A 13,767-nucleotide genomic window follows, 5' to 3' on the forward strand; every position below is an offset into this window, starting at 1 on the left:
CCTCTTCTCTTTCTCGGCGTGGTGCACCGTCGAGATCCGATGAGGAGAGCGTGGTGCATCGTCGATATCCGACGAGGAGAGCATGGTGCACTGTCGAGATCCGACGAGGAGAGAGTGGTGCACCGTCAAGATTCGGTGGGGAGAGCGTGGTGCACCATTGGAGGGGGTCCATGCTAGCCCAGCGAAGGTTGTCACAGTGGAACATATGAATACTTTATTAGTTAGATATGAATACTTCATTTGTTAGATATGCATACTTCATGTTAGATATGAATACTTTTTGGAAGATGTGAGGTGAGAGAGATGGATCTGACTTTTGAATTTTGAATTGTATAAATTACTTCGAACATGTATGAATACTTCATTTGTTAGATATGAATACTTCGTTTGTTAGATATGCATTCATGTTATTAGATATGAATATTTCTTAGAAGAGGTGTTCAAGAAGAAGGGTCTGACTTTGAATTGTATAAATTATTTCAAACATGTATGAATACTTCATTAGTTAGATATGAATATTTCTTAGAAGAGGTGTTCAAGAAGAAGGGTCTGACTTTGAATTTTGAATTGTATAAATTATTTCAAACATGTATGAATACTTCGTAATCGTCAGTATGAATACTTCATTTGTTTAGATATGAATACTTCTTTAGTTAGATATGAATAATATATAGATTCGCTGTAGTGGTCCCCAATCTTGACAAATGTCTTTTTCAGATGGTTGCGATCCCCAATCCAGGCTGTCACAAGACGTCAGCGGTCCCCTTGGTCGTTACTGGTCCCCTCCAGCTTGTGTTTACATATGACGAATGGTTTTGATAATAAGTATGAATACTATACATTCGTAGGTATGAATACTATACGTTTTGACTATTAACTCAGAGTATAAATACCCCCATATCAGATGTTGGAGTCAGTTAGTGGTTCCCTATCGAAAGTTGTTTGTCTTTTAGTGCGGGGACGTTTAGGGGACTGATATGGGGGTACTGTTAGTCATTCCCTAAAAGATAATATATATAATGAGTAAAGCTAGGATGTGATGTGCTCAACAGGAGATGTTGGTGAGCACAACTCTAAAAGTCTATCGAATTAGTTTCAAATGACAAATCAAAACAGTTGAAATCCATCTTCATCAGTTTTCATCAGTGATGCATGTACATGCAAAATTTTAAAAGTTTGGAATTCGTTTAGTACTAAATAAAGCGGTCAAAAGAATACATAAAACAACTTATAAAATAACTTAAAAGTTTTATTTTTTTTACCGCTTGACTTTGTACTAAATGAACTCAAAACTTTTAAAATTTTACAAGTACATCATTCATGAAGTAGATAGAATTTAACGGTTTTGATTCATCATTTGAAGACAACCTAATAGACTTTTAGAGTTGTACTCACTAAATTCTTTTGATTAGCAAATTACACTGTAGCTTTGCTCATATATAATAGACATATTGTATTTTAGATTTTTGAAAATTACCGTATCACCATATCAGATACAATGTGATAGGGGTGATTAATGAGCGAGCATGAGCGAGTTAGGGTATGCTCATGCTCGCTCATTAATTAAATGAGCGAGTTGTTAATGAGCGAGTTTAAATGAGCGGATAAATGAGCGAGTTGTAAATGAGCGAGCTTTTAATGAGCGAGTTATGAGCGGCTCACGAGTTATGACTTATGACTCATAACAAAATTATATAGTATGCCCACGCATTACAAAATTTGTTAAAAGTCATCATAATAAAATCCAACAAATTGTCATAATTCATTTAAATGAGCGAGTTGTTATGACTATTATTTGTTTTGGACTTTTGGCGGAGGTTTTGGTTCTGCCGATTTACAAAAAAAAATGAATATGAAACTATGAATATTAGTATATTACAAAGGATTAAATGTTGCATTGTACTCATTATATTACACATAATTAAATATGAAACTATGCTCACTATCTATCAATCTTAATGAGGCAAGGTTGATGTTATACAAAATTACATAGGATTAAATGTGGCAGGGATTAGGTGTGGCAAATTCTTAATGAGCGAGTTATGAGCGAGTTGGGTCATGCTCATGCTCGCTCATTAAGTAAATGAGCGAGTTGTTAATGAGCGAGTTTAAATGAGCGGATAAATGAGCGAGTTTAGATGAGCTTTTAATGAGCGAGTTATGAGCGGCTCACGAGTTATGAGCGATTTACTCACCCCTACAATGTGATACAATATCGAACAAAGTTTTCTATTAATATCTTTATTTATGAAAGTGATGAAGAAGATTTGGGACAAATTTCCGGTTAATGGTTTCCCAGACTCAAAACAGTACATCCGGTTAACCATTAACCGGAAAGTTATATATATTTTTTTAAATAACATATCCGGTTAATAGTTAACCGGACTTGTATTTTTTTTTTAAGTTGTGTTTTTTTTAAATAGAAATTTTTTAATTTTTTTTTGTATTGAAATATTAGAAATGTTGAATATATTTCTTTAAAAATAGATGGATTACAATATAATTTGATTTATTAGAAAGACTGCAACAAATAACCCGGATCAATATTTTTCAGGCCGGATTTTTCGCGGCTGCAAGAAAAATTAATATATTTCTTTATGTGTTATTGGAAAAAAATAAAAATGCTTAGATTCTGAGTTATTGATCCCGGTTCAAAAGTCACTTCTATGTAATTCATAAAATATTGTTATCCTTCTAGGACATTTAATTTATAAAAAGTTGTATCTATTTTAATAATTATTTTTTAATAACAATAATTAAATAACTTAAAGTTTTTATTTTTTTTTCAAAAATAGATATAACTTTTCATAAATTAAATGTCCTAGAAGGATCACAATATTTCCTGGATTACATAGAAGTGACTTTTGAACCGGGATCCATAACTCAAAATCTAAGCATTTTTATTTTTTTTCCAATAACACATAAAGAAATATATTAATTTTTCTTACAGTCGCGAAAAATCCGGCCTGAAAAATATTGATCCGAGTTATTTGTTGTAGTCTTTCTAATAAATCAAATTATATTGTATTTCATCTATTTTTAAAGAAATATATTCAACATTTCTAATATTTCAATACAAAAAATAGAGAGGACACATTCAATGATCATCAGTGGCATAGTCAGGATTTGAGTCAGTGGTAGAAAAAATTATTAACAATTCAATTCTCATCAAAATATTAAAGTACAAATTCAAAAAAATTCAAAGTAGGACAATAACCCAATAAAAAAATGAGTTTATAAAAAAAAATTCAAAATTGAAATCTTTGTTGAAATTCCAAATTTAATATTATTGCACTCTAAAAAAGAAAATCGCAAGCTTTCTCTCAGTATTATAGCTTCTCAATTGGTGAGAGAGACTCTTTTCACAATGACTACAGTACAAGTACTTTAGTCCTCATTGGGGTTTCACCCTCAAGATTCATGATTTTGAACAATTTGAAGAACCAATAGAATGCACTAAATATCTCAATTCAACACACAATTCTTGATCAAATTTTGATTAATCTACATTGATTAGTTGAGATTCTTACATATTCATTTTCAGCATGCTATCTGTCAATTAACTATGTACATGTTTTTAATCAAATTCATATGAAAGAACAAATTTGGCTTCAGATGAAGAAACTAAGAAAAAAAAGGATAAGGGTAAATTTCGCTGTAGGTCACTAAACTTTGTTATTTGTCACGAATTGATCACTCAAGTTTGATTTGTCCCTTTTAAGTCACTCAACTTTGTTATTTGTCCCAATCAAGTCTCTCTATACTTTTCCATCCAAAATTTTAACGGAATATTTCTATTCCGTCCAAAAAAATAACGGAATATACTCATTTCATCTAAAATATTAACGGAATTAGTATATTTCATCCAAAATACTAACGGAATTAGCATATTCCGTTAAAATTTTGGATGAAAAAAATAGAGAAACTTGATTAGAACAAATAACAAAGTTTAGTGACCTACAGCGAAATTTACCCAAAGGATAAATATAAAAGGAAAGAAAGTGGCACAAAGTCATGTCATCCCTCTAAAGAATGACCTGTCAGCTCGATCTCCTCAGTTGGCCCTCCATTGCTAATGCTACAACTCTCAATCTCAGGCGGTGGCGTTGCCTCTCCCTGGGCAAAATCAAAACTAGTCTCGGACAATTGGTTTGAACTATTACCAGGACTGCTTGAACCCACAAACCTAGTTTGCCTCACAGCTCCGTCTCGACTTCCTTCTTGTGATCTCGGAGATCTAACATATTCCTTGAAAGTTGGGGACTTTAATTTCTGATCGAATTGGTCGTAATGCTGAAACCATGCTTGTATTTTCTCCCATGGAGTTTGATCAATTGTTGTCAAATTCTTGAGTGTTTCTCTTTCTTTATACAAAAACATGCCAATGTAAATCAAAAGCATGAGGCCTGATACACTGCCAGTGATTATGAAAAGGCCAGCAAAGCTGCGGAAGCCGAGGCTGGAAGAGGAAGAGCTGACACTGGTACTCGAGCTGGTACACGTATCGGAGTCCCCCAGCCATTTTCTTTCTATTAGGGTCATCTCATCTCCCTCTGTCACGCTCAGCACTGCCCTGGACAAGTCTTGCAGTAGGGGAGCACCTCTTGGGAAAACCTGTTTCTCAGTATAACAACAAGATATCAATATCATATATCAGCTATTTGTCTTCACAGTTGTATGACTTGCTGGAAATTTTAATTTTATGTAAAAAAAGTAAAATAAAATGTGTAAAAGTGTAAGTGACTTACGAAACCAAAGCCGTCAGTTTTGTATGTTGGGCCAGCCATAACATAGTTGTTGCTGCAATATTGCGAAAGAAAAACTTTAACATAAGGGATCTCATCGAAAATAGCGGCAACCCCTCCATTAGCAGATCCTTTGGCCAAGGCATCCGCGTAATCATCAGCGGTGCTTAGGTTTTTCAATTTTCCATCTTCAAACCCTAGCTTCAGCAATAAATCCTTCACAAATGAGCCATCTTGGTATCCTACATAATCACCTTGTTTTAAGAGCTGATTTACATCTGTCACTGAAGGCTGAAGTTGCTGCACTGTCAGCATCGACGTCAGACTGGCTGTGTAGCTTGACGTCAGTATAAGTACCACAAAAACCCAGATGATGACCAAAAACCTTGATAGGTTGCTCTCCAACTTCTCCTCTTAAGAAAAACAAAGTTAGATTTCTTAATATTGATATTGGAAAAGTAAGATGTAATAAAACAATTTCGACTAGCAGTAGATTCTGAGAATGAAACAACTATACATGACTGGGACTCATGTGATGTTGTTCGCGAATGAAAGAGGTGAATCTACTGTCAAGACAGAGGGTGCTTAGCCACTTTCATGATTTAAAAATTTTCAATCACGTATATTGAAATTTAATTGAACTAGTTTTTGTCTTTTAAAGTGTTAAATGGTTCAGCCCCCTCATCATTAAAATCCTAAGTGTGTGCCTCTAGCTTGGTGGTAACAATTCCACTTTATGGGTATGGAGACTTGGGTTCAAATTCCAACTACCACACTTTGTGTATTTTACATTCAGCCCTCCCAATCGAAATTTTCTAGTTCCGCCCATGGCAACAGAGACAACTAGTCTATATTATTTCCCTTGTTTATGTGTTGGTTTCTGATTTTTCTTTTGACATTCTACTTTTTTACTTTTTTTGGTCCAATTTCAGGGAGGTTTCTACCACCAATATAGTAAGAGTTTTTACAGCACCAATGTTTCACATTGTAATGCTTGTTTCCAGATATTAAAAAAAAAATCAATTGGCATACAGTCTATAGATCAAGCAATGGAATGTTACACATACTGTGGGCAAATACGAGAGTTGAAAAGGCAAAGTAATAGATGAGGCCAAACTGCTGCCATGGTGTTCCCCTAAATTCCTTGTTGATGCGGTGTTCGATTACCCACACAACAAATCCTGTGAAGACAAAGAATGCCATGCTCGTAAGCCAGAGTTCTCTCGTGAGCGGTTGCAAGAAGATCCACATGCTCTGACTCGAGTCTGAACTAAGAGGTACAATCATTGAAACACCAGATTCCGTGTATGGCATTGTGAAGTCCACATAGTTCGTCCTGTTAGCTCTTATCGTTACATCTCCCACTAATGCGTCATAATTCTGTTAGAATAAACAATATTCAAAATTAGAAACATGGATCTATCGTAATAAATTAAATAATACTTTGGCATTGGAACTGAATACTAATTTATTTTAGTTAAATGAATAAGGTTTCCAGCATGGGGTCACTATAGGAAAATGGTTCAAATCCTGCAAAGCACAAACTGAGCTGAGAATTTTAGAGAATTTCATTAGGGGTGTAGAGAATAGCTAGGGAGAATTAAGATATACGAATAAAGAGGAATTATGACATTTCGGATGCCGGACTTTCCCACTCTAAAGAAGGCTAAGATAAAAAGTTTATATTCTAGTTAAATTGTTACCTTCAGATAAACCTGGTAGACCAGATCGTTATAAGAATTAACGTCTAGGGGATAAAACTCGTATGGTACGGCATATGGTAGCTTGCTCAATGCTGCATTGAAGATATCAATGCAATAACCTGTAACCTCTGAGGTAGGCACATTTTTTTTTACAGGTCCAGAGACATTGACAAACACACTGAACCCTACCTTTGCCGGTACAGCTATTCGTAGAACTTTACCATTTGTTGGCAAAATCCAACCTTTAGGTGCCATAGTTAAATCTCCTGGCCATATTATGCTTTTCAAATTATTGGCATTGTTGCTGCCTTTATTGGAGTCCATTTCAGGAGTTATTCCTTTGTCTGGGGTCCAAAACCCAACACTTCGTGCGCTTTTTCCTACCACATTAACAATCTCAAATGCCGACAGCTCAAGCTGCCCGTCAACAAGGCTAAAATTCCCTGCCAAGCCACCAAATGTGGTGCCAAGTATTGCACTGAGAAGGATAGGCCCAGTTTCTGAAACCCCTATGGAACTCAAATCTGAGGTGGTGTCATTGCTTGAAGGTATAACAAAAGTTGAATTTGTTACTTTCGAATTTTCGACTGCCATAGCCATAGCCCACACAGCATCATATGCCCAGAGCTGATAAATGTTTGGATCTGCCACCTCAGTTCCCGGGTTATCTTGCCGGAACTGTTCTCTGAACCGTGCATTGAAACTTTTGACCTTATCTGACAAATCAAAATACGGTCTAAATGCGACCACCCCCTCCATGGAATTTTGTATATACGGATCAAATGTCTCAAGGACATCACCAACACTATCTGTTACAATCCAGACATACCCTTCAGACATCATGCCAACTACTTGTACACGCTGAAAGAACCGAGAAGCCAGTGCTGGAAGCATGTGCACCACAAATACACGGGTTTGCAGTGTCATGAGGTGGTACAACTCGCTATCGATACGATCATCAGTTGCCTCAGTTGGTATGACCAGACGGTAAGGGATCTTTGTGTCAACCGAGAGGAGAGCATCAGTGAGAGATGGTATAATGCCAGATCCATATTCAGATTCTTCATAAATAGGGACTGCCTCACGCCATCCGAAATTTTGTATGAAGGCAGCAATTGGTATGGATTGGGAAGAGTCATTGAGGTTGGCACGGACGAAAAATGGAAGATGTGATGGAGAGATGGCAGGGCTGGTTGCTGAGAAGGAGAGGAGAGGAACTTCAGATCGGTTGCACATGTAGGCTACAAACTCGGTTTCGGTTGATGTCAGTGGACCCATTATGGCTTCGACTTGTGAATTCTTCAAAAGATCCACAGCTGAAAAAAAAAACTTGACAGTTTAGTGTGAAATAACTTGAATCATTACTTGAAGAAAGTAAATATTTTTAAAATTTTCTAGAAGAATTTTCCGTCCCTGTTCTATCTGGTCTAGTTCAATATTTTAACAGAATTAGATTTACAAATTATCTCTTTCTTTATTCTTTATTTATATATCAAAGTTGAGTTTGAACTAAAATCGAGCTATTGAGTTTATGCTAATTTAAATTCGAATTTGGAGCTCTAAACAATCTCAATTATTAATAGCTTTGTATTTAGAAAATTATTTCATTACAGTAATAAGTTTTGTTGAAATATTTGTATACAACTGTTTCTGAAAATAAAATGTAAGAATATAGAATTGTTATAGTTCATATTTATTAGTACATATTTTCTTACTAAAGTTTGAAGTTTTTCTAAAAAAAAACATATCTTGGTTAGTCTTGTTTGATCATACAATCAAAATTAATTAGGACCTGTTCGTTTGTCACGGGATTACACGGAATTGGATTTGATGGAGACGGGAATCTACTTTTGAAAAAATGGGAACCCGTGGTTATGGGTATGTAAGGGATTAATTATGGGAATGTGTTCAAATGGGTATTCGGTTCTATTGTGGAATTAGTTGTGAAAATTTTTATTTTCTTTCTAAAATGATTAATATTATAGAATTATTTTTATTTATAAAATTATTAATAATATAATTAAATAAAATAAGAAAAATTGATACAAATAAATTAAGAAAATATTTATAAAAATAAAAACTAACATATTAATAATTTTGAAATAATATATATTTAATTTTTTTACATACTACTACGGACAAGACACGAAGTATTTAAAATTTAAAATTATTAGCTAAAACCAATTTAATATTAATAATTATGATAAAATAGCTTAATTATGCTAAGAAGTAACTAATTTTATTGATTGTGATAAGCTGTGTCCATTGGGGAAAAAAAAATGAGCTTTGACTCAATTTGTCTTTTCCCATAAGAATAGTGTTATTAGAAGAGAAAAAAAAAAAACCTCTTGGGATGAATTGCGAACTCAAATAAGAAAATACCATGCTGCCGAACGCATATGGAAACAAAAACTCATATTTTACTTTTTTCTATCAAAACCAGGCAACCGAACGGGGCTTTATTGAATTTCTTTCATAAAATGTTGACGAATTGCTGACATTTTTAAAAATACCCAAAAAAAAATATTAAAAATAATCAGAGTCCGCCCAAATTTTTTAAAATGCCCAAATCCCCAATATTTTCAGTGGTCCGAAATTTTTATTCCGAACCACATATTTCCCAGGCGGTCCGAGATTTTTTATTTATTTTTTATTCCGAACCGCCTAATTTATCGGCGGTCCGAGATTTTTTTTTGTTTTTTTTTTTTACAAATCAAATTTGCATCTCTGGTTAACATAGCAAAACACTTTCAAAAATCGTGAAAATTGATCGACATACAGTCTTGACATAGTAGAACAGGACTGTGAAGTTTCATACAAAATCTCTTAACAGGTCGTGAGTTATTGGCTCTCAAAAATTGTCCAAACTGCTGAATATTTCATTCTGAGCGGATAACTCACGACCTGTTCGGAGATTTTGTATGAAACTTCATAGTCCTGTTCTAGGATGTCAAGAATGCATGTCGGTCAATTTTCATGATTTTTGAAGGTGTTTTGTTATGTTAACCAGATGTGCAAAGTTGGGCTCAGAATGAAATATTCAGCAGTTCGGGCAATTTTTGAGAGCCGATAACTCACGACTTGTTCGGAGATTTTGTATGAAACTTCACAGTCATGTTCTACGATGTCAAGACTGCATGTCGGTCAATTTTCACGATTTTTGAAGGTGTTTTGCTATGTTAACCAGATGTGCAAAGTTGGGCTCAAAATGAAATATTCAGCAGTTCGGGCAATTTTTGAGAGCCGATAACTAACGACCTGTTCGGATATTTTGTATGAAACTTCACAGTCCTGTTCTACGATGTCAAGACTGCATGTCGGTCAGTTTTCACAATTTTTGAAGGTGTTTTGTCATGTTAACCAGATGTGCAAATTTGCTTTGCAAAAAAAAAAAAAAAAATTTCTCGGACCGCCGATAAATTAGGAGGTTCGGAATAAAAAATAAATAAAATAAAAAAAATCTCAGACCGCCTGGGAAATAGGTGATTTGGAATAAAAATTCCGGACCGCCGAAAATATAGGCGGTTTGGGCATTTTTAAAAATTTGGGCGGACTCTGGTTATTTTTAATAATTTTTTTTTTTGGTATTTTTAAAAATGTCGGACGAATTGGAACATTGCTCTTTTATTTATGACCTTAAAAGCTTAAATCGTAAAATAACTAATTTCGTTAGTTTTTACTTTTTAGTTATCAATATTTTAATTTTATAATAAATTTGAATTAAGATTTATACTTAAAAGTAAGCAAAATTATATTATATGAATGACTAAATATTCAAAATCGAATGATATAATAATATATTCGTCCCACAAATTAAATAATATATTAATGCAATTTGGAGCTCGAAATTCCTCAATAGTCTAATTAAACTAGAGGTGGCAAAAAAATTCGTAGCTCGTGGCTTGATCGTGACTTGTACATGACTCGTTCGTTAACAGTTCGCTCGTTATTGGACTGAACTGTTAACGAGTCAGCTCGCTACTAGCTCGATTTAGAATTAACGAGTTCAAGCCGGAGTTTAGCCTACTCGTTAGCTTGCGAGTTATCTCAACTCAGCTAGGTATTAATTTTATACTGTTTAGCTCGATTCAAAAAATTTGTAAAATTTATTTTCTTCTTAAAACAAGATCCAGTCTCAGTAAGCCAGCTCGTAACGATTTCAATCTAAAATTTCATCTTGAATTCCTAAAATCAGCTCACTTGTAACTCGGACGAGCCACCTCATAAGTCATAACAAGTTCAAGATGAATCCCAATTCTTCATGAGCCAGCTCGTTACCACTCCTAAATTAAACTAAGCAAACTGGGTATAAATACAAATAAAATATTCTTACGGTATAGCATTATGGTGACGATATTTATTATTTTTATATCAGAATCAGCGTAGCGTTGCAACGGTATGAATGTGGTTACTGGTTAGAGGTGGGAAAGCATGCGTGAAATTCAAGCCAAAGTCTCTATATTTTGACTTGACGGACAGCTTAATTAACAGCTAGCATTGACTTAGAAAAAAATACTAGTGGCGGTCGTTTCTCGCTCATCCCACAATTCTCTTCTCTGTTCACCGTTGGGACAAGTCTAAGCCGCATGGCCGGTTGCTTGTGAATTCAAATTAGGTGAAATGTTAAATCGGAATCATTTAACTTTAATTAATTATTAAAAGTAAATTTTCTTATATTTTCAATAGGCTTCCAAAAAAAACTTAAGATCTGTGAACACATGAATTTAGATTGAATAATTTGTGTTAAAAACAATGTTCTAATAGAAATTATCACGTCATTGCGGAAAGACTAAAAAACAGTTAACTATATATAGTGCTGAAAACAGCTGAGAAGTCTGAGAATAATTAAAAATATTTTGAAATGCAGATAAAAGTAAAATATAAATTTAAAAAAGTTAACTTTAATTTTAATCAGATCACATGTTTAGCAAATAAATATGCTGCCATAGCAGGAATACAGAACCTACCAGGCTACTATACACTATACAGCTGAATGACACGCAACCGAATTGGCGCTAATTCAAGAGAGAGATTAGCGGACACGCACGATTTTATAAATATAAATCAATCATGTTAATATAATATAATATAATCACTTGTTTCTTGGGGTCAGTATAAGACGAAGAATTTTGAAAATAATATCTGGTCAACGACATGCATGCTAAGAAATCGACCCATATAAGTATTTGAAATGTCAACCTCCTAAACTCAACCGACCAGTTGGCAGTTGCTTGTTTAACAAACCGCGCTCAGCCTCAGCCTCAGCCTCAGCCAATAAAAATAAAGCATATTCATCATTTTTTTTTACTTTTTGAAATTAGAAAATCAAATTATTAGATATAAAGATGGATTTTTTATTTCTTTTTTGATAAATGGATGTGACCGAATCATTGGTACAGTCACTAATTTTTGGATTTTTTGTGGCAAAAATATCGGCAACTCCTGAAAACTATAGACTGAACCATTGGTTTTGTTCCAGAAAAAATTGTGATAGGACCGAATCATTAGTTTGATCTCATTTATGCGATGAAAAAAATATAATAAAATATCTTGTTTTTGGTAATTTGATATTTTTTAAGTTTCTAAAAATTTAAAAACTGCATATTCATGACACATGACATTTGTCAAGTTGGTTATTTTTTAATTTCTTTTTCCAGATAAAGACAGAAAAAAATCTTCAAGAAAAATATTAGAGTTACTATTTTGTAACCTTTAATGAATAATGAATTATTATATGTCTCTATCTTGTGAACTAATAGACTGCTTGCAAGAAGCAAATGTCAACTCAATTTCTATGGATGGATTTATCTATTTTTTCTCTGGTTTTTTATTTTACTTTTATTTTAACACCTTAGCATTACTAATTGGGGCCTAAATAAAGATTGGAAAGGATATAATAGTAATTATGACAATTTATGAAACAGTAATCTGCTAAAAACAAGACTAAACCATATGGCAAAATAAGTGGGTAAAGATTTTAACAGAGATATTTTGGCTTCATCAGCGCAAGAGCAATTTGTATTATATAGTTCTTGAGCTGTATGAAGCCGAAACTGCTCTGTTAAAATATTTATACAAATTAGTGCCTACTAAGACTAAATGATATAAAAAAAAAATTCAATCTTCCATCACCATTAGTCTGAATTATAAAACTAACCTGCTGAAGCAGCTGAAACGACATCATTCATGGAATCCCTAAACTCAAACTCGATTTTGGTGGAGAAATTCCCGTTAATTGTGTAGAAATCCTCGAGCGCCATTGATATGCTCGTTTTGCTTCTCTTCCCAGCCATGGAGCCCAAATCAAGCACCACTCCCACACGAACTGTCCTTTGCGTGGCATTCTGAGCATTTGCAACTGAAAATTGGCGCGAAATTAACAAAGCGAAGAGGAAAAAGAAGTGGGGGAAAAGAGAAGAAGGAATGCACGCAAGGTGTTTGTGTTTTGCGCTTTCCATTAGATGAGACTTGAGAGCAACAGATTCATTCAAGTATCTGGGGAATATATGGGTTTTGAGTTGTGGAGGAAGCGATGGATTTTTCTTATTTGTGCTTTGAGATTCGTGCAGAACGTATTTATTTATTGTATAAGTGAGTATTAAGTTAATAATTATTTGTTTAGTCTCATTGACTTAGACTCGGTCAATTGTTGCTACGTGTAGGGCTGGGCAAAAAAGCTCGAACTCGTAACTCGCTCATTTACAGCTCGTTTAACTTGGCTCATTTACAGCTCAGTTCATTTACAACTCGAGTTGGCCAACTCGTTTAATAAATGAGCCGAGTTCGAGTTGGTCCCAACTCGCTCATTTATAACTCGAGTTGCAAATTATTGGTCACAATAAATTTTAAAATAATCAAATCCGAATCTCTAGACTGTTATTTGTGCTTTGAGATTTGTGCAAAATATGTTTGAACTTGTGTTGTAATACTATCACTGGTTAAACTAGTTGTGAGCCAACTCGAGTTGATAACGAGCTGAGTTTGAACTTGTGTTGTAATATTATCACTGGTTAAACGAGTTATAAACGAGTTGTGTGCCAACTCGAGTTGATAACGAGCCGAGTTCGAGTTGGGGATAACTCGCTCAAACTCGGCTCATTTACAGCCCTAGCTACGTGCTACTTTCCTGATAATTAATCTTCTGAAATCTCATCATTGATCCTAGCCTGTAGAATCTAGGGTCCGGATCTCCTAAAAGTAACTCAACTTTTGAGTTTTGGATCAAGACCATCTAATTTGAATCCGTCGCTCAAAATCACATTGAGATTCGGATTCATTGCTCGAAATGTGGATTATCATGAATTTAAATCGAACGATTC

At 34.3% G+C, this 13,767-nt stretch overlaps 1 protein-coding gene across 1 annotated transcript; it reads right to left on the reverse strand.

Moving 5' to 3' along the window:
• Nucleotides 1-3,962: 3,962 nt before the first annotated feature.
• On the reverse strand, nt 3,963-12,922 carry LOC144553454 (glutamate receptor 2.8-like). Its single transcript, XM_078301626.1, has 5 exons — nt 12,606-12,922; nt 6,449-7,764; nt 5,813-6,125; nt 4,749-5,158; nt 3,963-4,614 (listed from the first exon to the last, which is right to left on the reverse strand). The coding sequence occupies exons 1-5, from the start codon at nt 12,904-12,906 to the stop codon at nt 4,018-4,020; spliced, it is 2,937 nt and encodes a 978-aa protein (XP_078157752.1). The 5' UTR covers nt 12,907-12,922; the 3' UTR covers nt 3,963-4,017.
• Between the last annotated feature and the right edge of the window lie 845 nt (nt 12,923-13,767).

The sequence above is a fragment of the Carex rostrata genome, chromosome 4 (genome assembly GCF_964058835.1).
Source record: "Carex rostrata chromosome 4, lpCarRost1.2, whole genome shotgun sequence".
Classification (NCBI taxonomy): Eukaryota; Viridiplantae; Streptophyta; class Magnoliopsida; order Poales; family Cyperaceae; genus Carex; species Carex rostrata.

Coding starts and splice junctions, on each gene's coding strand:
- LOC144553454 (XM_078301626.1), bottom strand. CDS start 12,906: ATGGAAAGCGCAAAACACAAACACCTTGCGTGCATTCCTTCTTCTCTT. Junction 7,765..12,605: donor CGTTTCAGCTGCTTCAGCAG/GTTAGTTTTATA, acceptor TTTTTTTTTCAG/CTGTGGATCTTTTGAAGAAT. Junction 5,159..5,812: donor AACTCTCGTATTTGCCCACA/GTATGTGTAACA, acceptor GTTTTTCTTAAG/AGGAGAAGTTGGAGAGCAAC.